Consider the following 26,394-nt stretch of genomic DNA (forward strand, 5'->3'; position numbering starts at 1 on the left):
TTTGTTATATTTTGTCAGTAGTTAAGAAAAATATTGCAAAAAATATTAAGAAATTATGTGGATTGTAGGTGCTTGTACTAACCAGTCGTTCCTACCGATTTTTTTATGTATTTCTATGGTGCGGGAATATTAAGTGCTACAAAATTTGTTACGTGGTATAATGATAAAATTAAGATTTAAGCATCAATCCAATATTCACTGGAATAGTGTCATATTGACTCAGGGATCACATTCAATGCTTCATGATCAGGTACTAAAGCAAGGCCCACTGAAAATGATTATTAATTTTTATATATTTTGTTATAGCATTTCATCAATGATGTATCATTTCCTGAAGTTAGAATGAAATCAATTAAACAAAAATTAAACAAATGCAATATTTCACAAAGCAGCAGCTTTTGGGGCCCCTGGGTATTTGCCTCATGAATTGCCTTCAGTTAGGTCAGTTTGTAATCCAGCCTTTATGCATTAATTTTGTAAGTATGTTCAAAATTGCACATCCTGCATGACTGTTGAGCTTTCTAGACACAATCTATGACAGATGTAATATTCATTTCAATTTCTAAATGAAAACAAATCCTTTGCTCATGTTTCCCAGCCAGATATTTTCCATGTCAGAGGTCAAGGTCAGTTCCAACCCTCTGTCGCAGGGGCCTCTTGTTGCCGGACAGCATTAGGTCATTTTGCAACCATCCTCCAAGGTTAGCAGGGCTTAGGCTCTGATACAATATCCCTCAACCTCTATTACATATTATCAATTACCAGTCTGTGTGTGTATATATATATATTTATATATATATATTTGATGCCTCGATAAACAGTTTCATGAGAAAATATGTATACAGGTATAACAACATAATTTATTAATCCAACAGATCTAAAACAGCAGCTCACCTCAAACCATTGGATTAAACAGATGGATTAGTGATGCAGATTTAACAGTTCACAATAGGTAGCGCTGAAGGCTGCAGCAATGTCAGAACCTTCCCTATTATATTCCCTCAAACAGTTGTTCAACTCTGTCCACAAAAACAGAAATAGACAGGAAGGGTCCTTGAAATGAAGAATGAAATGGCAGATAGCAGTCCTCCCCTCCACATCATCGATTTGTATTGTTCCAATGAAAAGAAGCTTTCCTTTAATAGTTTAACGGGTTTTTAAATAATTGAATTTGGGTGGAGGACCTAAGTACAGAACAAAACAGGTTAAGTACATGAAAAACATTTATTTTACAATGTACTATTTAACGATGTATTAAACACTTCATGTTGTTTGTTTAAACACTTAGGGTTATTTACGTAATTCTGGAGGAGGTAAAAATGTATGTCATCAAAAATATATTCGTCATATCAAAATGCTATTTGTAAAGATAATCAGATTTTATTTTTTTGTATAGGAAAGAGTTTGTAGGAAAAATTGGTGAATGAACAGAATAAAACACTTATCTTTATATCCTCTAGAGGGAGCCCCAACCCATCAAATAACCAACCCCTGACCCTGTTTGTCACAAACACATCGAGGGACAAGAAATATCTAAAATCAGGTGAATTTGCAGATTTTATTGTCCTTTTAATAGTGAAGACAATTCACAGTTATGGGGAAAAAAACATTGGTATTGCCTATATATTAAGACAAACAAAACCAGAATGATCTAAGGTGAACACAAGGCCTAGTAAAGTTAATCAGTGATAAAGTGCACTTCTCCAACGTCCTTCACGTAAGAGTGTTTATCTTCGTCCCAGCTGCTTCTTAAATGCCTTCAAGGACTTTGCCATCATCGGAGCAACTCCTGTAAGAACAATACAACTTTACAGATCCCAGTCAACATGAGTTAGGTAAAGAAAAGGTGTCAAATAACTTGCTGTTATAGCTTTCATTTGAAGAACACCACCGGAGATAAAAAAAAAATTTAAAAAAACTATAAAATATCTGAACAGGCCAATCAGACCAGTTTGGAAAACAACGTTACATCTAAAATAGTCTCTGTTCAGCTCACTTGTTTTTTTGCGGGGGTCTTGAGTAGTGCTTCCCCCTGAACTGGAGCTGTTGGTTTTGCTGGGCTCATTATAACTTGGTCGCAATCTGTTGTCTTCAACCTTGACACTGGAAATGTAGGTGATAACAGAATAAGCATAATTTAATCAAGCAAATTATAAAATAATAAACATTGAACAGAAATTAAAAAAAATGAGTCTCCATCAACCTCCAGATGTCAGCATTACGCCAGGGCTAGTGACCATGACATCCCATGTTGCAACAGTTCAAAACAAAACGAGCACGAGCCGTGTTCAACAAGAATAAACCCAGTTTATCAAGCACAATGCTCCAATTCTTGCCTTTGGCTTGGGTCACCCAAAAAGCATTTCAGCAACAAGTCTGCTACAGGTTACGACTCTGCTGAGCGGCTGCCGTTGACTGGTTAATGGGTAGTTAAGGGCTTTTATTTAGAAGAGGAGCGGAGCGACCACATGTCTCACCAGGTGTCCAGGCTTTACCAAAGATGAATAAAGAGCAATGCCCCAGTAGGGCGCTTATTATTCTTTAAAATTAGTAAACATCTAAATTGCGTAATTTTCATGAACAAATTAACAGAACAGAATGACGAGCTAACCTGGAAACCTGTTTAGATATGTCTATATTTAGGATGCTGAACCCACCTGCTCCTGGGGGGATTAGGCTGCTGACTAGCAGTTCCATGAATCTCCTGCTGAATTCGCACATCTCTCGGTGGCTTGGCAACAGTGTGAATAAATGCCATCTTCACCTGCCTACCTGGAGAAAAAAAAGGGGTACAGGATATATTTAGGACCAAAAAATACTTTTTAATCAATATAAAATATTCACTTTTCATGGTTCATTTCACAATGGATGTAGGTTTTTTTTACATTGATCAGAATTAACTAGTCAACTGACGATCAGTCAGTTTTAGTTTCAGTGAGAGCCACATTCTGTATGAAGCACACACCTTTAGGTTTAACAGAATGTGCAGAAATAATGGTTTTTGTCAGTCTATGCAGCTTCCTCTCCCTCTCTTCTGACAGCCTGACGTACATCTCCTTCCACGATTCATACTCCTGAAGGCTGGAGTGCTTGAAGTCCCTCTGGCAGTGTTTACCCCATAAATGGTCTGTCACTCCAACGTAGATCTGTGGAAACAAACAGGTTACAGGGTTAATGGCAAACAATGTTGACAATCTCTACCCCAGAGGTCTATGAAGTTGTTTACTCAACTAGATAAACACTCAGTGTCCACCATAAATAAACCTTCTCAGTGACAACCATGTTCTACTTAACAGTTAAAAAAAAAGCAGAACAATTACAAGATCAATACATCTTCATCATCATTGTAATATAAACAGGATAGTGGACCATAGAGCAGACTGTTCATCATTTTTTGCCCTGTCCACGGATCCTGGATTAGTTGTTGATACTTCCTTTAGCATTGCAAGATAGGGGGAGTTTTATTTCAACCCTAAATCCTAGGATCTTGATGAAAAAGGCATATTTACGGAAGTGATGTGTGTTAAGTATGAACGTTGGTGCAAGTGGATGAATGTAATATTCAAAAGACAAAATGGTGGACTAAAAGTAAGGACATTTATTTCGGAGATTTGAAATACACTGGAGGACTCGACCAATCAGGCATCTTCAGCTCTGCAAGCCTCACCCCAAAGGTTACTCTACTTTTGTTAAGTATTAACCCCCAAGCATGGACATTTTAGGGGGTTCAAATTATTTTCATTTTATTTTTATTTAGACCCTGCTCCCTGTGGCGGAAAAAAAAGAATTCCTGCAAAAGTTTCCTGGTTCCAGGAGAAAGTTCCTGCAGGGAAAATGCAGCTCTCAAATGGTTTCAGGAAAATTACAGTGACTTCAGTTAACTCTACAATGGCTTGCACAGCCTCCAGCCCTGGGAGGGGTCTCAGCAGGTGTACCCAATAAAATGACCCGCAGAGTGTTTACGTCTGCACTAAATTCATTCATAAGACAAATTCTTACTGGGTTGCACTCCTCAATGCGTAGCAGCTGCTCCGACGTGCACCTCTCCAGCACCGGCTCGAGGATTTCAAACGGGACCCCACCAGTTTCATGAAGCACTGTGAAGAGATCCCTGTACCTAAATATAAATCCAACAAAGTGACAAAAGATATGTGCAGAGAGGGTTCTTTGGCCTTTACTCACTGCCAATATTGTTCTGGAGGGTGCGGATACACTGCTGGTACAAGCTCAGCATGGCTGGGAGGAAGACGGTCTTGGCGCCTGAGTACACTTGCATCTTCTTGTTCAGCCGCTGACCAGTGAACATGGCGGGCTCCTCGGAGACCTCACATATATCCGACTCTTTCTCAACTTGGGGACAAAAAGACGAAGTGTAACGAACAAAATGAGAAAGTGTGAGAATAGAGGTGTATTTGTGCTGCTGACTATACCTCTCATGTCAACATAATCAACACAGGATGGCTTTTCGCATTCAGGCAGAGAAGCCGGTAAAGGGATGCTCATCAACTCCATGACAGAATCCTGAAATCTCTGAAATATGATTGATTACAAATCAATATTGATCAACTCTCAAAAAAGCTAAACTTGTATGATCTTACTCAAATGTACCTGTTTCAGAGGACTACCATTTGCAGATAATTTGAAAGGTTTAACATCAGGATGTTTCGTTGCCTCCTCTTTTACTTTAATCTTGAGTTTTTTGGACGTTTTCTTCGCTCCACATCTTTCTTTCTTCTTCGACACGTTCATATCATAGTTCAAGAACGATTCGAAAGACTTGGAGGCCTCTGTTCGGTCGACGCCACCTCCCTCATCTTTGGGTTTCATTTTGGCCTTTTTGTTTTTTGAACATCCCTTATCCTCAGACTCTTGTTCGTGGTTGAGAGCAGGGCTCCGCTCTTTACTTGTTTTCTTCCTTTTTCTCTTCCGGGACTCTGAGCTCCTTGATATTCCTGAAGATTCGTCATCTCCAACATTGGTCAGTTTTAAAGTTTTTGAGTATTTGTCACTGGTTTCAAATGAAAAAGATTCTTGGCTTTTCTTCTTTAATTTCTTATTTGGCTCCTTTTCTGAGACAAATCTTCCACTGTCGGAATTGATTCTCAGTTTTTCCCTGGAATCAGACCTGGATCTCAGATGAGCCTCCTTTGGATTTTTGTTGCCGTCTCTGGATTTTCTGTCTCTCTGATCATTTTTCTTGGAAGGAAAAGAATCATCTATTTCATCTGATTCAGTTTTCTTTTCCAAGACATCACTCTGGAAAATATGCTCCTTTACTTGTTCAGTTTTTGTTGGATTTTCCTTCTTTTTTCCTTTCTGCTCTCCACACCGTTGTTTCTCTTTCTTACTCCCTGTTTTGACGAAGGCTTCATCTGAAGAATCCTGACTCTTGCTGTGAGATGTTTCGCAGTTGTTGTTGTTTAAATCTGTTTTCAAAGCTCCAGCGTCTGGACACTTTTGGTCGTCCAGTTTGTCTTTAACAGAAACCGCCTCGGACGCATCATCTGTGAGGCTGCATCAAGGGGAAATGAGAGATTCAATTAAAAAGGTTAACCAAATACAAAACAACATAAAATAAATGCTAGATAGTTAAATACATGTCACCTTGTGCCCTCCTTAGAGAGAAGTTTCTTCCAACCTCTAACTAACGACTTGGCAAGTTCTCCGGCCTTCTCATGTCTGCGCCAAGAGTTAACGATTTTCCCAATTCCAGTTTCCTACATGTAGAAACTGGGTCAGTGCGGTCAATGAAAATTGAATGTGAATAAATGAATTGAAAATTTGCCACATAGACTCACAGAAAGCACCTCTAGTGTGATATTCATATCCTTGAGTTTCTGCAAGATTCTAAGAACCTAGAAAGAGAATATGAACAGATAAGTAAATAATATTTCAAATGCTGTTTCTAACATTTTAAAACGTATTCGGGGAAACTTCATGTTTAATGTAGAAAAAGTTACGAAAATTTCGAGGAAACCCAACAGGCCAAATATGGCGCTCCTGGTTTAGGAGCCGCACAGTTGCTGATTTTGCAATCAGAGCAGAAGCTATGTATGGGAACCTCACACACCCACTTCGGCTGCTCCTTTTACTGCAAACTATAAATGGACAATGCAAGTACTGGGGGTTAAGTCTCACTGTGCGGCTGAACAGGGCATTCTCAAGCTGTACATTTGGATTTCTGAATTTAACTCTGCTTTCCTCTGACCACTGTAAAATATTAGCCGATTTCTAATGAACACCTAGATTGAAAAGTGAATGAAAGAGGCCTGCAGAGAGTCACAGCCTGCAGGGGGAATGATGGACGGTAGCCACAAGTTGAACAACTGGAGGAGCTGCCAATTTTAGCAGCAAGGCCCCTCCCCATTTAAACCCCCACAGTGAAGCAGCAGCACATGTCTGGGACTGAAACAGATCTGTCAGCCTGTGTCCTCACATTATCCTGGAGACCCGAGGAGCTAAGTGAAAATGGAAAACCCTCAAGAGGAGACATGTGTCCAACATGAGACAAGAGGACACTAATGATTAGACCTGAAAACTAGAAGCACATTTAGTCTCAAGGCTGTGTTGGAGTAAAGACTTAATTAAAATGCTCAAATACTCAATCAGGCCTAATATTCATGATCACGTATTTTCTGTAACTTCTCCCAAGAATCGCGAGATTAAACCAACTGTCTCCCGGAGGCGGCAGCTTCCTCCGCTTCCTCCTCCGCTTCCTCCTCCGCCTCCATGTGCATGTACCGTTGCAGACTCTGCTGTGTCCGCGAGCTGAAGTTTGAACCTCGTGACTCTCTTCACCACATCAGAGCTGCTGGCCATCACGGTGACTCACGTGCAGGCCGTCCACCCACAGAACCACACGCCCACGCGCACACACACACACGTACACACACCGGGCAGCGCGCGCCCGTTGATGACACGATTATTATGGGCGGAACCGGCGTCAGAGATGATGGATTGGAGATGATTCAACCATTCATAATGAACGTGAGGATGGGTGTTTATGTAAAAACACACTAAACACGTGGGCACATGAACAAGATGTTGCCACAGAGTTAAAAACATTAATGACTTAAAAGAAATTTAAGCATTCACTGACATCTAATATGAGTTAAACGATATAAAATGCTTAAGACTAAGTGGTTCTCAAACTTGGACTCGTAGAGCCACTGCCAGGGCGTGGAGTGTGGAAACTTTTAAAAGTATATATGTTAAATCAATTTGATTTATGTAGAGAAAATAAACAAACAATAGACTGCTGATGCTATAGTGCTTGTGTTTGTTTCTCTAGAATTCAGCTTCAAATTAGTTGCCTTTTCTCTCAGGGTGTGGCTTTTGAAGGGAGGCATGACTAAGAAATGTTTTGTGTCTTCTGCAAAAAAACCTTCAGGATGACATGATTAACTGTGCTGATAAATAAGTGGCTTAATTTAGATCAAATATAGAGTCATGTCCAATCAAATAATAAATCATATCATGAGGTATTTCATTTAATTTGAGAAGAATACATATACAAAAAGTTGTCTTATTCTATCAACTTAAACAAGACACTTTTTATTTCAAACAGTAGACAGCCAGATGTCGCCATGTGCCATCTTGTAGGAAATAATTATCGAGCCTCCAAAGTGTGTTGACATCATTGGAGGCTATAGTAGGACACTATATGTTGGGTGGGGGGTTGCATGGTCCCTGCCCTCTCTGCCACATGCATTTCACTATTCTTGATTGGCACTGGCCCCCCCAGAGGAGGAGTTAACTGCATGTCTCTTTCAGCTGAGTTGACTGCTGGTCTCTCTCTCCTGCTCCAGTAACTGGAGGCACAAGTTCATTCTTCCCCAGCTTCAGCTTCAATTCTCAAGTAAGTGGAGATATGTCCCATGATTGAACTGTTTGTGATAGTAGCATTGAAAAGACAACGTAGTGCTCAGTTTTTGTTTGTTAGCCTAAAATGGAAAAGTCTGGGGTTTTCTTGCCTACTTGGCCTGCGAAAGGTGAATAAATAGTTTGAAGCTATTGACCTATCAGTAAAAAAAAAAAAAGTACGCAGCTATGATGAAAGGAGGCTTCATTACTTTGGGTAGATGATTTGAGTGTTTTGGAGCTTTCTTTCTCCTATAGATGGTTGATTTCGTATAATTATCCAGGATAAGCCTCACACAAACAATAACACAACAAATGTCGAAAAGAATATTGCTTGTTACTCTGTTAATTTACACAGTCAGAGGACATGAGGCCTGCTGCTCATGTCTCAAGGTCTATAAAAGGAACGTCATGGCAGAGTCGTCCAGCGCTGCTATTCCTGGACATGCTGCTGATAAACTGTGACAGATGCAAAGAGTGGCATGTTGACGCACTCACTCTCTCACTCACTCCAGCATCACCTGGTACACATGACAGCGTCTGGTAGTATCTAAAAAAATCCACTAGATGTAACTGTTCTTCTTAGATGCAACAAGTTAAATGTGGCAAACAAAACAATACACAGACGAGATGAAGGACCGCAGGAACTCAAGATTATGGAAAACGCTTTGCTCAAGACGAGATAATTCAATATATCAGAGTAATATAGGCTTTTTTAATGTAGTTTTTTTCCTTCTAAATTGCTAACAATTTTACGAAAGACTGAATAAGATCCACTCAGTATTTGCCAGAATAATTCACCTATAAAAATTGAATCTGTCTGATTTATATGACACATTGATTTCTGTGTATCATCCTCAGCTTTTCAGACAATATCAGGTTTCCGACAATATCTCACACGCTGTGTTTATATTTTCAGAAAGTCTGGGCTGTGTTCTGCTGCTACAGCCATGGCACCAAAAAAGAGCAAGACCACAAAGAAAAGTAAAGGAGAAATAAATGAAATGACCATCATGGTTGAGGACAGCCCCATCAACAAGATCAACGGGTTAAATACTCTGTTGGAAGGAGGAAATGGTTTCAACTGCATCTCAACTGAAGTCACTGACTCAGTGTACGCCCCGAATCTCCTGGAGGGTCTGAGCAGCATGAGGCAAGAGAGCTTCCTCTGCGATCTGACAGTAGCCACCAAGTCCAAGTCATTCGACGTGCACAAGGTCGTCATGGCCTCTTGCAGCGAGTACATTCGAAACATTCTGAAGAAGGACTCCACCCTCCAGAAAATTGACCTGACTGACCTCTCACCGGTCGGCCTTGCAACTGCCATTACGTACGCATACTCCGGAAAGCTGACCCTGTCACTCTACAGCATCGGCAGCACGATCGCCGCCGCCATCCTGCTGCAAATCGGCACCCTGGTGAAAATGTGCAGCGACTTCCTCATGCAGGAGCTCAGCGTAGAGAATTGCATGTACGTGGCCAATATTGCCGACGCCTACAGTCTCAAAGAAACCCAGGAGGCAGCCCAGAAGTTCATGAGGGAGAACTTCATTGAGTTCTCCGAGATGGAGCAGTTCCTGAAGCTCACCTACGAGCAGATCAGTGACTTCCTCTCAGACGACTCCCTGCAGTTGCCCTCCGAAATCACGGCTTTCCAGATCGCCATGAAGTGGTTGGATTTCGACGAGAAGAGGCTGAAGTACGCAGCAGATCTCCTGACCCTTATCCGCTTTGGTACCATCTCTGCCCAAGACCTGGTGAATCACGTCCAGAGCGTGCCCAGGATGATGCAAGACTCCGAGTGCCACCGTCTCCTTGTTGATGCCATGAATTACCATCTGCTGCCGTACCAGCAGAACATCCTCCAGTCACGCAGAACAAAGGTCCGTGGAGGCGTCAAGATGATTCTCACAGTTGGTGGACGTCCTGCCCTGACTGAGAAATCTCTCAGTAAAGATGTCCTCTACAGAGATGCAGATAACGTGTGGAATAAGTTTACAGAGATGCCGGCAAAGAGCTTTAACCAGTGTGTGGCAGTCTTGGATGGTTTCCTGTATGTGGCAGGTGGCGAGGACCAGAATGATGCAAGGAACCAGGCTAAACATGCTGTCAGCAACTTCTGCAGGTAAGAACCAAAGATTTAAAATCAACATTTGTCATATTATTTAACATAGGGTTTGAATATAACCTTAAGTGCCCCTTCATGTTCTTTAGATATGACCCCCGCTTCAACAACTGGATTCACTTGAGCAGCATGATCCAAAAGCGCACCCACTTCAGCCTTAACACCTTCAATGGCCTCTTGTTTGCCATCGGGGGGCGAAATGGTGATGGCGTTCAGGCCTCTGTGGAATGCTATGTGCCCTCCTCCAACCATTGGCAGATGAAAGCTCCCATGGATGTGCCCCGCTGCTGTCATGCCAGCTCCGTCATCGATGGAAAGATCCTTGTGTCCGGAGGGTACATCAACAACGCCTACTCCAGGGCTGTGTGCTCGTATGACCCCTCCACCGACACCTGGTACGATAAGACCAGTCTCAGCACACCTCGAGGTTGGCACTGCGGCGCCACAGTGGGAGACCGGGCCTACGTCATTGGCGGCAGCCAGCTGGGAGGCCGCGGGGAGAGGGTGGATGTCCTTGCCGTTGAATCTTTCAATTCTCACACTGGCCAGTGGAGCTACTGCACACCCCTGCACACGGGGGTGAGCACGGCAGGTATTTCCACTTTGAACAACAAGGTTTATCTCCTCGGAGGTTGGAACGAGGGCGAGAAGAAATACAAGAAATGCATTCAGGTTTTCAACCCCGACCTCAATGAATGGACTGAGGATGATGAATTGCCGGAAGCCACGGTCGGTATTTCATGCTGTGTCCTGACCATGCCCACACGGAAAACACGAGAGTCCAGAGCCAGTTCAGTTTCATCTGCACCCGTCAGTATATAAGAGCTGAATTGATAATCATGATATAGTTTACATGTCTACAGGTCTCCAGCTTGTCTGTTGCAGGAAGCTTAGTTCTCAGCTATAACAACAGCCACTTTTTGGGACTAAGATTATCAGTTGAAATGGGCATCAACGTTTTTGATGACGAGAATGAACAAAAATTAAAAAAAAGTGCAAATTTGGGAACATGGCCTTTAAAAAAATGAAGAAAAAAAATGTAGAACTAATTTTATTGAAGCAAAATGAAGCCAGTGTTGGCAAAGACAATAAAAAATACTTAAAATGTTATGTTGCATTTATTTTGCATCATTAGGGTCAGATGATGTTTATGATATATACAGAAAGCTCTGCATAGTTATATGTGTCAATTTCATTCGTTTTAGACAGAAGTATTATTTTGGGGCCAATTCAGTTGGGATAGTTTCATTAGCCCTTTTCTAAACATATTTTATATGAAAAGGTATAAAATAAAAAATATGTGACACAACTGTCTTTTTTACCCGGTACTATGGAATTAACACCCCTGGATTTTGTGACAGCCTAGGTTACGGTGACTAGAGCCACTGTGATTCTCAGATACTTGAACAGGATAGTGAACGTCAGAAAGCTGGAGCTGTGTGCAGTGTCACCTACCAGGAGTGACGAGTGTTCAAGCACACCACGCAGTGTTCAGTAGTCTTGTGTGCAGTTGTGAAGGAAACAGATTCTCTCGGGAAGATGTTGGCGTGATGAGGGTTGAATGGTCATGGATGTGACAGTCATAATGAATAAACTATTTTGTAAAAAAGAAAATGAAAAATATGACTTGTGAGCGACGCTGTCAGCCTGAGCTCTCCTGGAAGTCAATGCGCATGAATTCCTTGACTGCTCATGTCCTTTCTTTTCTTTTTGTTTGTTATTAAATTAAATTTTAAATTAAAGAAATGAAGTGTATACGCTACTTTGAGCTCTGGTCATTTATTATATTCATCTCTATGCATTTTTTTATTTATAATTTGAGACTTTAAAAAAGATGTATTTACTGAAAGTGATGCTTTTACTTAAACAAATAAAGTCAGCCTTATTTTTGGCTAAATTTTCATTTCAATTCATGTGCATCTGCCTTTTGTGTTCATGTTTGGGACATTCCTGCAAGGCCATGGTGTACTTTATATTGGAATGTGGCTTGAGAACATTGAGGATTTGGGTTCAACAGGTTTACTCTGCGTTCACTACAGTGCAGACGTGGACGATCAAAGGGGTGAGCCTTTTCGAGGGTTACATTTCTGTTTCACATTTGAATAGTGAACCATGCCCTTTACACCTCCTGTATTTAATTCCACATCATGGTTGCCAAAGGGTTTTAACATTTCACATATACAGAGTATTGTTCTCTTTATCATTTTTACCTTATCTTTTTATATGCTTCAAAATTTATATTGACACAAGGAGGTAGTGTTTGTCAAAGATTTCAGCTCTGTGAGGAGGGGCTGCACTGTGAGAGCAGAAACAGTGCACCAGGCCTGTAACATGAACCATAAGCTAACACATGATGTTCAATGCAGTTTGGGTTCAATGTTGACACCATTATTCGAAAAGAGAGAAGCATCTCCACCGCCTCCATTTGCTGTCTCACCAACCCTCACCCAAGCCTCGAGGATCATGTTACAGAACTATAAAGAGGTGTTGTTTTAATGAAAAGAAATATCGTTGTTGATGTTCGTGATGGGTGATACTTAGATACGTTTTTTTTCTGTAACCTAATCATAGTATGGGAAATTTCAAGATTTCTCACAGCACAGGGCCAAGTTATACAAATCGCTGTTTAGGATTCTGACAGTGATTGACGGGATCCTCTCCGAACACATTATTCTCTGCCAAGGTTTCAGCACTGTCAAACAAATCTATTCATGCCAAGACTAGCACTTCTGCTCTTGGGTTAACAAGAGCTTTAATGTTAGAGAGAAATATGCGAAAGTAAGCCTACAGTAAACAGGGGCACTGAACGCAGCTTAAACCTGAAGTACCACTATCCTGTCAGTAGTGTGTTCTTTTTTTAAATAACCTATCACCTACTTACAATATTAATAGTAAATTTGATAAGTTAAGAATGTTTATTTTCGAATGTTTTATTTTTTGAAGAACACAATGTGCTTGGAACATTTTTCCAAATATATCCAATGATTTGTGGCTTTGCCAAAAGACATAGAACTGACAGTAAACATGGTATGACCTGTGCACCTTCCCTAATCAGGAACTGTGCATGTTGGACATATCATTTGCTACTCTGTGTAAATTGCGGCACCTTCATTGCCCCTGGTTAACAACAATCCTCTATGCACCAATGAAGATATAACAAATGTTCAAGCTCTTTAATATGACATACATGACAACAGTTGGCGTGGCATGGCGGTTGCCATGGATACCCAACCATCAAATAGCACCTGGACAGCTTTTGTTTATATGTAGGGAGGAGAGTGAAGTTGAAATAAACACACCAACTAGAATCTCACAGGACGTTATCGATCAGTTTTATGGAAGCCAGGTATTACATGAGGAAAAAGTGAGATTGTCAGAAGTGAAACCACATTATTACTGGATTGCATATTGTACACGCCCTCTGAGGTGCATCTAGGGAGAAGTTGAATGCTGTGTCATGATTACTGTCACTTTTTGCCTTGGTATGACATGATTCCTTCATACCTGGAGTTTGTGATGGAAAAACAAAGATTACATGGCTGTGCTGCCACAGTCTCATACTGTTTTCGGCGTAAAAAACAAAGACGACATTTTGAATGTGTTCCCTGGATTATAAAAAAAATTATAATGAAGTATTATCTTGATCTACATGGGGGGTGATTCTTTCATTGGAAATATTTATCATATATTAAATAATAAGTCAATAAGTTGTTGGAGGAAAACAGACAGAAAATTAGTGAAAATTTCCTACTGGAGAAAAAAGTTCAGGAAAATGTACAAACTGGATTTGAGCTGATGTTTAGATAAAACATGCTGTTTCGGGACATCGCAATATGAGTAGTTACTTTGCTTTGAATCCAAATGAAAAGGTGAAATATCATTTTGTTGTATTATACAGAATGAACTATAAATATTGATACAAAAGTTGTGAATTTATATAATTTTTCTTTTTCTGCTTTTGCTCTTTCTCATAGGGCTGCTCAGGTTGTGGCTGTGGTTTCCAGTGAATTGTCCATTTGTGCAAATGTTTACATTGACCGTGCAATTTTCCTTATTTCCACCTTCCACCGTCCACCGATTCTGATTGACAGCTCGGTGGCAGGGGGAGGACCCAGCGCCGGAGAATGCTGAGTCACGGTGATGTCACCACGCTCTACGTCACATGTGCGGAGCCGGGAGGGCGTGGCGTCGCTCTGTTGAACTGTGAGCGCAGCAGCGTGAGGACGCACAGGTTTGAAAACACTGACCCACGGACCGGCTCACTCCGCTGGGACCTGACCGCTCTGGGGTGCACACAGACCGGTCTCACGCTGCCGCCGATATCGGAGACGAGGCTTCCACGAGCTCACCCGTTAAATCGTCTGATTTAATAACCCGCTACAAGCCGGGTGCTGGTGTCATACGTTCCCGAGCTAACCGGTCATTAGCAGGCGATTCGCAGGGGCCTGCTCCTCCTGGATGCCCAGCTGAGGTTACCGACAGGACACTCCGCCTAACAGCCGCCCAGAGACTGCGGGTTCCGCCGGTGTAGGCTTCCGACACCGGCCTCACGATCCACACCCGCCACCCTTCGTCCGGACCCAGACTTCATGCTAGCCCCGTGCGAGGCTACACTAGCTAGATAGCTAACGGTCGGTGTGCAGGTTGAAAGTGTGAAGACAGACCGGACCGCAGCCTCCGGCTCCCCGTGTGCGTGCGATGGGTCTGCTGTCACAGGGCTCTCCGCTGAACTGGGAGGAAACCAAGAAGTATGCGGACCACATCAGAAAACACGGCATCATCCAGTTCCTCAACATCTACCACAAGCTGAAGGAGCGGCAGAGGGACGTGCTGAAATGGGGCGATGAGGTGAGAAGTTGTGTTTTTTTTTTGTTCGTGTTATCGGTCTCCCATTCGAGCTAATCTCACACGTGGGAATACATATCCTCTGGTGCTGTTATTCATAATAATGTGTGTCTTCGGTCAGTCATGAGGCGTCTGCATGATGCAACAGGGCTGTTGTGTTGATACAGAAAACGATTCGTCTGATGTCAACGCTGAAAACTGTATTTAATGCAAGAAACTCATCTTAAATACAACTGCAACTTTTCAAAGTTGTGTTTCTGTCACTGACACTTTTCCCATTATGCGACAATGCTTCAACTCTCAATGCAGGAAGAACAGCGTTTAGCTTCAATACAGTTGCGCCTTTCAATAGCAAGTTGCTGTTGTTGACATGTTTCCATTCAACATCAGTTCTGTAGTCTTGATACTGAAAATATTTAAATGCTTCTGCTCTTAATGCAAGACAATTTGCATTTGGCTTAAATACAGTGATCAATGCTGTCGTCAACATTCTTTCCATGATGTAACAGTGCTTTAGTATTCACTTTTGAAACTCTTTTTTTTCTGCTCTTAATGCAAGAACGATGGATTTAACCTAAATATAGCTGAAGTTTAAATGATCTTTCGCTGTCATTGACATTTTTAACATGATGCAAACTTTTGCTCAACACATTACACTTCGATAGTGCAGTTTTCAATGTTGTGTTGACTTGTCTCCATTATACAACAGGCCCTGGGAGCTGATTGTAAACAAGATTAAAACAGTTGTAACAGGTTAAACAGCTCTCTGTTACAACACCGGTGATAACACTGTATTTACACACAGTTGGCTCGTTCAATTCTTAATAGACTCAATATTACTGCATACTTAGTCATGATTATGTAACAACCTTTTTTTTATTTATATTTATATTGAGTATTACCAATCATTCAGCTTCCTATTAACTAATTCCTAAACTGCTAATACAACGTATTTGGCCTTATCTCAGACTCATAGGTCCATATTTGTTAATTAGGAATTATGTTCTAAATTATCTTTTTTTTAATATTATAAGTAATACAAGTTAACTCTGGTGAACATTTGACACATTTAAAATTATAATGTTTTTTTAACTTCAACTTTAACTGATCTATTAACTCATCATTGTGTTATTTTTTTATATTGGGGATAGTTTACGGTTTAGATAAATCTGGAACTGGAAAAGAGCTTTAAAATGATATGAGAACCATTACTTGCTGTGACCCATTTTAAGGAACACATGGCCAGTAAAGGCCATAAAAAGTTCAAACTTTGTTAGCCCATATCTCCTTTTAATTAGGACCTCAGGCACATTCAATTTCAGTTCTTTGAATTTCTCTTGTGACCAAATCAGCTCACCAGATTTTAATAAGATCTGTGAAGGTGCTGTACAATTATGTGATAATTATATATGGAACTATCCCCATCCAGACATAGTGTAGTCCAAGTTGAAACCCTGATCATTACTTTGTTTTGTCAGTTTATCAACACATTATCTTATACATGAAATTCCCCAACACGGCTTCAAAGGTGGGGATATTGATGGTGGCAAATATGGGGCTGTGTTGAAATCATGAAACAAAACTCTAAGCGTTTTCAGTTTTGATCTACAATAGCTGCAACCTGCGTGGGCTACACATTTTTCCTGCTATTTATAGTTTTTACAGCGCTGACACTGCACATTGTCCTCATCACATAAACCCTTGCAGATGATTTGACCGAAATATCATAACTATGTTCACTACATATAGGACTTTGTCTGCCATAAAGAATGAGATGTTACTTCTGATCTATGTTTTAACAATCATGATAACACTCCTCAGAGTGAAATGTCCTGCTGCACCCCGCAGCAGCACTTTAATGAGACAAAAACCTGTTATACAGCATGTTAGGATAATAATGCTTGGCAGTCACCTGTCTTGACTCATTGTTTTTATTTATTGATGACATTCACAACAGTTTGTATTACTAGTTTTAGCCCAACACTAGTCCTGTAGAACGTCAGCGTGCTAAAACTCCAACAAAGTGTTTTGATTTGGAACAATGTGGAATGCTGTTGTTATAGATTAATCCCTCTTTCAGACAGGGGATTACAGGGGTAGCAGAGTCAAAGTCAAGGAAACATGACTGGTGGATTGGAGTTGATGTGATGGCGTCCCAGTCTGATCTTGAAAATGTTCGTTTGCCTGCTGTCGTCCTGTGTATGAAGTTAGACATGTTTATGAATGCAGTGTTTGACTGTAATGTTATCTCGTGTGTGTTTGTTCTCTCTGATGTTAAATGTTTGTCTCTAGGTTGAGTACATGCTGGTGGAACTGGATGCGAAGGATGAGAAGGTTCGACTCGTCCTGAATGGCAAAGATGTTTTGGAAACTCTCCAAGACCAGGGTGAAAAGATAAACCCCAAGTATGTAAGCTTTCCACAGCCCACGTGTGAACATTAACCTCGATGTCCTACACACTTTTAAAGTTGTAGCTGTCTTTATACGGTCACTTTTAGACAGGGGATATTTTATTTTCTTTGTTTCCACCTTGTTTTTAATGGGCTAGATATATAAATTATTAAATTCTTAATCTGAATGACATTCAATAAGTAAATTCCACACTACGAGTACCAACAAATAAAATGGGGCTTAAGGACACACAGACAAAGCAGATAATGGTGTATGGCTGACAGACAACTCTGCTCCTTTCCTTCTACGGCCGCTCCTCGTTATCCTTTGTCACTCTCCGTGCTCTCTTGTACTCCACTTGCTGCTCACTTTGCAAATGAGCTTTCCCTGAATTCTGAATCAAATGAACAGAGACGGGTGTATCTCAAAACACATTTACATGTCGTAGCGGATTGTTGTTGCTGCCGCCAAATAGGCATTCCATAATAGTTGTGTTGTTGTAAGTGGACTAACTCCAACTATGTTGCCTATGCAAAGACACATCACAGCGGCGCATTTATGAACGGATGAATAATATACTATAAATAAATAATTTGATTTTTGTTTGGTGCTTCTTTAAGCTTCAAAATCTAATGAAACTTCCTATGAAAGAGAAATCAGTCGTGGGAGGAACTTTCCGATCTGAGCTCTGACAGCCTTTGAAGGGTCACATGTGTTTCAGGAGTCACAAGTGAAAAATGGAAGGAAGTGGAGAACAGCAGAGTTAGGCAGCAGTTCCCTCCAGGCAAACACACAGAATTTGCCTACTAGCCTGAATACTGCTGACTCTCCATTTGACTTTCAAAGTCAGCATTCATCGTTCATATTGCATGTGACTAATGATGCACTACACAAACAATTGTGAGTCATTTTAACACCATACTGAGGAATTATTAAAAGCCTTTACCTAGTCTAAGTTGAGACAAGCCAAGGTTGAAGAGTTGTTGATGGTATTGTGGAGTTGTTTAAAAAAAAAAAAAAAAATAGATGAAAAACGGCTTATTTCAACTTGATAAACGTTAGTTGCCAGGCAGCAGAGACGGAAATCAGATGAAGTTTATGCTCCCATAAAACCTGTTTATTTTACCTTTCTGTCTATATATAACTTAAAAAAAAGTTCACGGGAGCATCAACTGGTGTGTTGACCTTCTCGCCTTTTTTTTTTTATTCTTCCCATTCGTAGTGATAGTGCTCACATTAAGCCCAACAATTATTACACCCTCTTTTTCATGCCTAAACATGATTTTTTTTATATATATATATATATATATATATACACGATTTTTGAAGTTGGTGACCTGAATTATTTGTGAACGGCAAGAGTTTCACTAGAAGTGTTCAGACATGAGCACTTCAAAGTCAGATCAAAGAGCACAGATGATAAACTAGAAAGTAACCCGGCAGAGCACATTCCTACATCAACCTCCAACATTCTCCTTAAACTCAACTAAGCTGCAACAAATTGCACACACTCAAAGATATCAGTCCCCTAAATATGCCTGATATTATTCATCTAGATCCATGAATTGTTCCCTGGGAAATAAATGAAAATGTACATAAATGTTAAATAAAGGGACAAAAAAATGGCAGGATCCGCCTCATTGTCCAGAACTGTGCCGAAATATCATTGATTCTTTCTTGTCTCCTGCTTCCACCAAGAATTATGAAAGTTATAAGATTTTGAAAGTTTCACAGTAGTTTGGTCGATTAATTCCAACATGTCCAGACTGTATATTTGAGGTTAAAGCTAATTTAACTGAGGACGGCTGTGAGTGATATACGGATCCAAGCTCCACATAGGAATGTCATTTGCATATCAAAACTGTGGTAACTTTCTTTTTTTCAAGAGCAGCTCTCTGCAGTGGACATGTGTTTGTACAAGCTCATGAGTGTTAAGCTTGCTCTCTGCCAATGACGTCTATGTAAATCTGTGAAGCCAACTTCACCCAGGGTAAATACCAGTGAATAGTAGAGCCGATGCATTCCTCATTACTGCCCCTCTGTCGCCCACACCACTGAGCACGCTCTGAAGCACAAATACGTCGAGTTAGCTCCTCCCGCCAAGACTATGGCTTATATACAATAAGGTGAAAGTGGTCAGTTTATTTTATCAGAAAGCTTATTGATATAGTGATCCTATTTTATTGTGGCCTTCTTTCATGCTGGCTGATAAAAGTTGAACCTTTTAACAACACCTTTTATATCCCTGCAGTCACCCAACGCTCTGGAGGCCAGAGTACGGCAGCTACATGATTGAGGGAACTCCAGGGCAGCCGTACGGCGGCACCATGTCAGAGTTCAACACTGTGGAGGGCAACATGGGGAAGAGACGACGAGAGGCGTCATCTGTCCTCAGCCAGAACGAAACCCTCTGCACCATCACCTCATTTCCAAGGTATGCAAGTTCACACTGGGATAACTAGCCAAAACAGGTTGAAAGTTTGATATAGAGCCTTTTCAATCAAGTGATTCACCAAATAAAATATCACATTCCTTTAAAACCACTATAGAAATTTGTAGAGTGCATGCACCTCTGCCAACAGTCTCTTTATGAAACCACATTTAGATTCACTACATCTGGATTTTTGTTTGATCTGCACCAAATTGCACACACATACATATCACTCCCCTAAACATGTCTGATTTTCTTCATCAAGATCCATGAATTATTCTGAGAAATTAACAAGAACTTTGAAAAACATCTCTTAATGGTAAAGAAAGTGTAAAAAGAAAATCCTGGATCTGACCCCTGATTCTGAGCTGCACCAAAATTCAGGATCATATTAACGTTCAAATAGTTTTTTTTATGTCAGCACTCTATTGTAATACTAAACTAAAATATCCTTCAGCTGTTGGTGTAAGGCACTGCAGGATTGGGACTATGGTAGTTTTCGTTAGGTTTACAGATTAAAGTAGCTTCCAGTTGAATGATATGACCTTGTTCTAGTTAGGGTCTTTGGTTTGGTTGTTAGTTTGCTTGTTTGCTAGCTTTTTATATTCACTTTGGATTTAAGGTCTGAGACTCAACTGTGACGACGAGCAAGTATTTCAAATGTGTGTGGGTTATTTTATAGAGAGCTGGTGAATAATGAACAGGAAGTCAAGGTCAGATCAATCAATGAGAACCTCACACCAGCTAAATACTGGCTACTATTTCACCAGGTAGAATGGACCATATATCATGACATGAAAAGGTTTACCTCACAATGAGTGTGATTAACTTCATAATGACTAGTAAAGGGGCTAAAGTGTGGTGTAGTAAACTGATAAGAGTTTAATAATTATCCCAGCAAACATTAAGAAATGTAAAGTCATTGTGAAGCAAAGTTATCACCGTCCTGGCAGCAATGGTTTATAGATTTATAGGAAAAAAGGATTCAGGATTACGTAGCACTTTCGAGACCTAGAAATAAAATGCAATAATGCAAATGTTTAAAAATGGAAAAACAGTATTAAAACAAAGCAAGATATAAAAAAAAAAACACAGTAGGAGGAGATATAGATAAATTACTGGCATATAATCTAAAGTGTTTCTGTTAGACCATAGCTATAGATTGCATGTCTTTTAAATCTGACTTCCACAGAGAAGAACATGTTAGTGCATGTTGTAATCCTGTTCTGTCAAACCAGCTATATTATCTCTGAAAAGGTCCATGAAAATGGTTTATGGACGCGAGTGGGAACCCAGAAAATTAACTTCAGCTGTAATCTTCCTGCATGTTTCTGTCCAGGTCAGGTTGCCCAGGTTTCACCCAACCAGAGCACCGGCCAACTCCTGTTGAGAAGGGAGTGTCGAAGTCACTGTTTTTCCCTGATGAAGCCATCAACAGTCACCCAAGATTCAGGTATTTGTTCATGCTAATAACCTCAGCATGTGTGTTTGTTTGCATTATGGACAGAGCAAAAAATACGTTGTAGTTTGCTGTTGCCGAAGATAAATTGTGGGTGCATGGATTTGCTTTTTCAGCACCCTTACCAGAAACATACGTCACCGAAGAGGAGAGAAGGTTGTGATCAATGTGCCAAGTAAGTCTGAGTTAATTAAAAATACAAACAGTATCACAACCAGTTATTATGTAATAAAGATTTTTTTTTTAAATTATATTTCAGTAAGATTTTGATTAAAGTGCTATTCTTTAAGTTCTCCATCCATTGAAATGTTATACAATGCAGATTATTGCACTGGTAAATAAATAAGACTCGGAATAGAATAGAAAATATAATAGAAACTAGAATATAAGGGATATTTTTTTTCTGTATTGGGTTTCAGTTTTCAAAGACAAGTGCACTCCATCTCCGTTTGTGGAGGACTTTCCTGAGGACGACGGGGAAGCGGCGAGGGCGGCTCTGCCCGATCATATCTACATGGACGCCATGGGCTTTGGCATGGGCAACTGCTGCCTGCAGGTACTGAACAGAAACGATGGACCAGTGTGGCGTCCCAGAGACTTTGTAGCCCTTTAACAATGTTTTTGTTTCTAGAAATGAAGACAGGGTGATGTAACCTGCACTGTTAAGCTTTGTGTGACTTCTACTTTACAATCCCAATAAGTAATTTATTACTTTGTACTTCAGCCTCGTTTTTATTGTGCTGCTGCAGGTAACATTCCAGGCATGCAGCATCGATGAGGCCAGGTACCTCTATGACCAACTAGCAACCTTCTGCCCCATTGTGGTGAGTAGAAAATATAACATGGTCTTCCTCTTGTATAATATGATTAATTAGGTCAAGTCTTTTTCAGCAGGACTGTAACTATGTAGATTTACAATATATTCTATGTATAAAACGATTAAGACTTTAAAGATCTGACATTGTCTCTAAATGCCAACAAATTAGGAGTTACATTTTAACAGCACAGCAATCCTTGTAGAATTCCTCCAGCCTTGATAAAGCCAGACAAGATCCTCCTCAAGGTCGTGACCAAGTTTACAAAGTGCATGAAGTAGTTTTTGATAAATCCAGGGAGTCCTTTGACAACCTTAGAGGCCTGGTCTCTTGGTGTAGATGAAGAAACTCTGCCGAGATGTGCAACGCCACGGGCATCTACAGTTGGACATGGGTTCAGAAGTTTTTTTCAACTGCTGAGCGATGGAAAAACGTATCTTTTTTAAACTTAATACAGGCAGAAAAAGTAAAGTACCTCTTTAAATGTGATTGTTAATACAACAAAACAAATGTTTATATATTTTCTAAATAAATAACTAAAAGAGATTGATGGAAAAAAACATACGCTGACTTTAATGTGCCCATGACTTCTACTGAATATTGTTTTCTCCTTTTTAAAGATGGCGCTGAGTGCTGCCTCTCCCTTCTACAGAGGCTATGTGTCAGATATTGATTGTCGATGGGGAGTTATTTCTGCCTCGGTGGACGACAGGACACCGGAGGAGCGCGGGCTGAAGGTGAGCAGCTGGAGCTGAAAAACAAACACTCTTGATAGTGTGCAAACTGTTGGAGTCAAAAGACAAATACTTCTTAGGAATGTGCTGTGCTTAATTTTACCTATAGTAACCCTAGTGTTTCCCCTGCAGCCTTTGAAAAACAGCAAATACAGGATCTTCAAGTCGAGATACGACTCCATCGACAGCTACCTGTCGAGCTGTGGCGAGAAGTACAACGACATCGATTTGACGATAGACACGGAGATTAACGAACAGCTGCTCAGTGCAGGTAAGGTCATCTGGAACACAGGGAGATGTGTCTGAAAACACATCCACGTAGTCATCTATAGGAATATGTGAAATAAACTTGACAGTGAAAATTCATAATGCTTGTAAAGTGATGATATGAATAATCATCTCCCTGTGTGCAGGTATCGACAAGCTGCTGGCACAACACATAGCGCACCTCTTCATCCGAGATCCACTCTCTGTCTTCGAGGAGAAAATACACCTGGATGATGAAAACGAGTCCGATCACTTCGAGGTAAAGTTTCCATTTTACCTGAGGCTACTTGTTAGAAGGGAGCCGACATTGCAGACTTGCCTTCAGCATAACTGACTGTTTATCTTGCCTCACCTGCAGAACCTCCAGTCGACCAACTGGCAGACTATGAGGTTTAAACCTCCACCGCCGAACTCTGACATCGGCTGGAGAGTTGAGTTTCGCCCCATGGAGGTAATATGAACAGCTTCAACACAACCTAAAGTTGGAATCTTGGTTTATATTTAAAGACGCAGTAGTACATAAAAACTCTTAGTGAGTTTATTTAAATGTTTTTTGTTTTGTTTTTTAGGTGCAGTTAACTGACTTTGAAAACGCTGCGTACGTGGTGTTTGTCGTGCTGCTGACCAGAGTGATCTTGTCTTATAAACTGGACTTCCTAATCCCTCTGTCAAAGGTGAATACCAAAGATGATTCTACCAATTATATGAAGGGAAATTAAACTGACATCAGGGTGCTGCTTCAGCTCTGTAATACAGAACACACGTTTCTTTCTTTAGGTGGATGAAAACATGAAAGAGGCTCAGAAGAGGAATGCAGTCCAGGAGGGAATGTTTTACTTCAGAAAGGACATTTACAAAGGTGAGTGAAACAAGCCGCTTGATGCTCATGGTCATTTGATCAGATGAGAGCAGCTGGTAAACTTGTCACGTCCACCAATAGGCTGCAGCACGGTGCTGGACGGCGCCTCTTCTGCTCAGAACGGCTTGGAGACTGATGGAGGCGATAATGAGGAGTACACGCTGATGAGCATTGACACGATCATCAATGGAAAGGTGATAATCGTCTTGTATTAAATTACCTGACTTGGTATTGATGATATCGTTGCCACATGTTGATCAGTCCAACTCTTTAGTCCAAACTGAAATGTCTTTACAACTACTGGATGGATCGCAATGTAATATCATTAAGACATTCGTGGTGCAATTCCAAGGCATCAGGAGCTTCGTGCTGGAAAGATATTTTTCCACCTGGGGAAAAGATTCACATAGTATCCCCATACAACCCTGCTCGCCCTCTGAGTCCCTCAGGCAGGGGCCTTTTAACAGCTCCAGTCTCTCTGGAAGACTAATGTGGGAAGAGCTTGTCAAATTCAGGTGATCTGGAACACGCTGCCTGAGGAAATACAGCAGGCTGAGTCAGTAGCTTCCTTTTAATCAAAGCTTATCTCTGATTTTATATATGTTTAGCTTGTATTATTGTAATGGGTGGTCATGCTTAAGTTTCTGTCTGAGTTTGTCTTGTCTTGGGTTTATGTTTATATATTTTATTATTTGTGAAGCACTTTGTAAACTTTGTTTTGAGAAATTGATATCAATATTTGTATTATTAAAATGGCTGCAAAGTCCCTAAGAGTATTCATTGGTAAAAAAATTGCTAATTTAAACTATTTAAATGATGTGTGTATGATGCTAGCAGTCTGAACACTGGTCAGAGGAATGGCAGACGGTCGTGTTGTTCCCGGTTCGAAGGACTCCCAGCTGTGCCTTAGTAAATCCTCACAGAGCTGAGAGTGTGGCTCTCGACTTATCATCTTGTTTTAAAAAACAGGATTTTTTTCTGTTTTCTTCTGTCACCAGGAGGGAGTTTTTCAAGGGCTCATCCCGATCCTCAACTGCTATCTGGAAAACATGGAAGTTGACGTCGACACCAGGTGCACCATTTTGAATTATCTGAAGCTCATCAAGAAGCGGGCCTCAGGTGAATATCCCCAAAAAGTTTTCATGAGAGAGTGTTCCTCTTTATGCAGCTTTAAGTGTGAGCACAACTTTGTCTTTTCTCTAAACAGGAGAACTTATGACCATGGCCAAGTGGATGAGGGAGTTTGTCTCGACGCACCCACAGTACAAGCAGGACAGCGTCCTGACCGATAAGATCAACTATGACCTCTTCCTCAAGTGTGACAGGATCGGAAAAGGCGAGGAGCAGTGCCCGGAGCTCATCGGAAACCCTGTTAACAAGTTTAAATGAGGAAACACTGTAGAAAATATTTTAAACACACGCATGTGAAGAGAGACCAAATGTATGGCTCAGAGCGTTAAGCAGTCCAAGTGTAAGAGAATACAAGACAGCATGTGTGTGTTGTAAAAAACTAAAACACACTGGCATCAGATGTATGTATATATACTGTTTCAGATTTTTATGATTATACAAAATTATTTTAATAGGGTTAAGACATACAAAAAGGTTATGTAATAGAAATCAGATGTGTATTTATTTTTCTCTGGAAATTCCGCCTACCTGTGTGAGAATGTAAATGTAGCTAAGAGTTGTACAGTAGTCTGCTGCTTTTAGTCTTGTTCTGTAAATACTGTATCTCTTCTCTTTACTACTTTAACATTAGAGGCTTTTCTGCTGGATATGAGCTTTCTTCGCGTTTGGTTGATTCTTTTTTTTTTCATACTTTTTTTTTCTGCTGACATTGTAGTGGGACCTTGATGGTGATGTTGCATCCAATTGGAAATGTTAAAACATTGTTTGCTATGTGATGCTGCTTCATAATAAATATGTACAACAGTAAGTTAGTCACTTTTTTTTACATGATTGTTTCACATGTTTGTTTTCAGCAGTGGGTTTTCTGAACCACCACAAAGCATCATCATCAAAAAGTATATTGATCATTCCATCTAGACACTGTAGCATCTTGACTGAAAAGCCTCTGCAGCCAGCAGATTTATATGTATTAGAGTGTAGTGAAGTAACCAGAGCAGTACAGACAGGACATTAGATTGTGACTGGTATCACAAAACTTGAAATTAACTTGTAAATCAATCACACTACTATGTTAAGGGATTAAGTCCAGACACTAAGCTGTTGAGACATATGGGTTCCTTTGAGAAACCTTTATCTGCTCCACAGAGGTCAAAGGTCAGGGTCTGTCAGGGCAGAACAGCTAGAGCAGTTAGAACTGAGCTACATGCTGTAAATGCATTCAGCTGAAATAATAATACATGAATGTTATAGTTACATCTGTTGCAGAATGCTAACTGACTATATGTATATTTATACTTTATATATCAACATGCTAACGTTTGCCTATTTGCATAATTATAGCTGAGGCTGATTTCATTATATCAGTTTGGACCAAACAGATTTGCCCTTTCTCTGGAGACACGACAATGTAGGAAAATAACCTTCATTCTTTGTAAAAGTGCACTGGAAATGTATTTCTAGGCAATCAACATAAAGT

General features: G+C 40.5%; 3 protein-coding genes across 3 annotated transcripts; 2 read left to right on the forward strand and 1 right to left on the reverse strand.

Annotated features, from left to right (window-relative positions):
* Positions 1 to 1,727: 1,727 nt before the first annotated feature.
* Positions 1,728 to 6,849, reverse strand: eloal (elongin A, like). The gene is made up of 11 exons (XM_053435928.1): positions 6,742 to 6,849; positions 5,799 to 5,855; positions 5,605 to 5,717; positions 4,609 to 5,512; positions 4,431 to 4,530; positions 4,183 to 4,350; positions 4,000 to 4,097; positions 2,966 to 3,146; positions 2,658 to 2,772; positions 1,997 to 2,103; positions 1,728 to 1,789 (listed from the first exon to the last, which is right to left on the reverse strand). The coding sequence occupies exons 1-11, from the start codon at positions 6,817 to 6,819 to the stop codon at positions 1,728 to 1,730; spliced, it is 1,983 nt and encodes a 660-aa protein (XP_053291903.1). The 5' UTR covers positions 6,820 to 6,849.
* Positions 6,850 to 7,792: 943 nt separating this feature from the next.
* klhl31 (kelch-like family member 31) lies at positions 7,793 to 11,830 on the forward strand. Its single transcript, XM_053435929.1, has 3 exons — positions 7,793 to 7,858; positions 8,780 to 9,985; positions 10,075 to 11,830. The coding sequence occupies exons 2-3, from the start codon at positions 8,811 to 8,813 to the stop codon at positions 10,805 to 10,807; spliced, it is 1,908 nt and encodes a 635-aa protein (XP_053291904.1). The 5' UTR covers positions 7,793 to 7,858; positions 8,780 to 8,810; the 3' UTR covers positions 10,808 to 11,830.
* Positions 11,831 to 14,184: 2,354 nt separating this feature from the next.
* Positions 14,185 to 25,725, forward strand: gclc (glutamate-cysteine ligase, catalytic subunit). Its single transcript, XM_053435930.1, has 16 exons — positions 14,185 to 14,833; positions 17,123 to 17,235; positions 19,473 to 19,655; positions 20,992 to 21,105; positions 21,228 to 21,286; positions 21,531 to 21,667; positions 21,861 to 21,935; positions 22,547 to 22,663; positions 22,793 to 22,931; positions 23,074 to 23,186; positions 23,286 to 23,378; positions 23,497 to 23,601; positions 23,705 to 23,786; positions 23,868 to 23,980; positions 24,785 to 24,905; positions 24,994 to 25,725. The coding sequence occupies exons 1-16, from the start codon at positions 14,684 to 14,686 to the stop codon at positions 25,173 to 25,175; spliced, it is 1,896 nt and encodes a 631-aa protein (XP_053291905.1). The 5' UTR covers positions 14,185 to 14,683; the 3' UTR covers positions 25,176 to 25,725.
* Positions 25,726 to 26,394: the final 669 nt, after the last annotated feature.

This window comes from Pleuronectes platessa, chromosome 12 (assembly GCF_947347685.1).
Source record: "Pleuronectes platessa chromosome 12, fPlePla1.1, whole genome shotgun sequence".
Taxonomy (NCBI): Eukaryota; Metazoa; Chordata; class Actinopteri; order Pleuronectiformes; family Pleuronectidae; genus Pleuronectes; species Pleuronectes platessa.

Excerpts from the sequence above, each read along its gene's own strand:
- klhl31 (XM_053435929.1), top strand. The coding sequence starts at position 8,811 with ATGGCACCAAAAAAGAGCAAGACCACAAAGAAAAGTAAAGGAGAAATA. Across the intron at positions 9,986-10,074 it reads GCTGTCAGCAACTTCTGCAG|ATATGACCCCCGCTTCAACA; the intron begins GTAAGAACCAAA and ends CATGTTCTTTAG.
- eloal (XM_053435928.1), bottom strand. The coding sequence starts at position 6,819 with ATGGCCAGCAGCTCTGATGTGGTGAAGAGAGTCACGAGGTTCAAACTT. Across the intron at positions 5,513-5,604 it reads CTCTCTAAGGAGGGCACAAG|CCTCACAGATGATGCGTCCG; the intron begins GTGACATGTATT and ends CCCTTGATGCAG. Across the intron at positions 3,147-3,999 it reads GCATTGAGGAGTGCAACCCA|ATCTACGTTGGAGTGACAGA; the intron begins GTAAGAATTTGT and ends TTGTTTCCACAG.
- gclc (XM_053435930.1), top strand. The coding sequence starts at position 14,684 with ATGGGTCTGCTGTCACAGGGCTCTCCGCTGAACTGGGAGGAAACCAAG. Across the intron at positions 14,834-17,122 it reads TGCTGAAATGGGGCGATGAG|GTTGAGTACATGCTGGTGGA; the intron begins GTGAGAAGTTGT and ends GTTTGTCTCTAG. Across the intron at positions 19,656-20,991 it reads ACCATCACCTCATTTCCAAG|GTCAGGTTGCCCAGGTTTCA; the intron begins GTATGCAAGTTC and ends GTTTCTGTCCAG.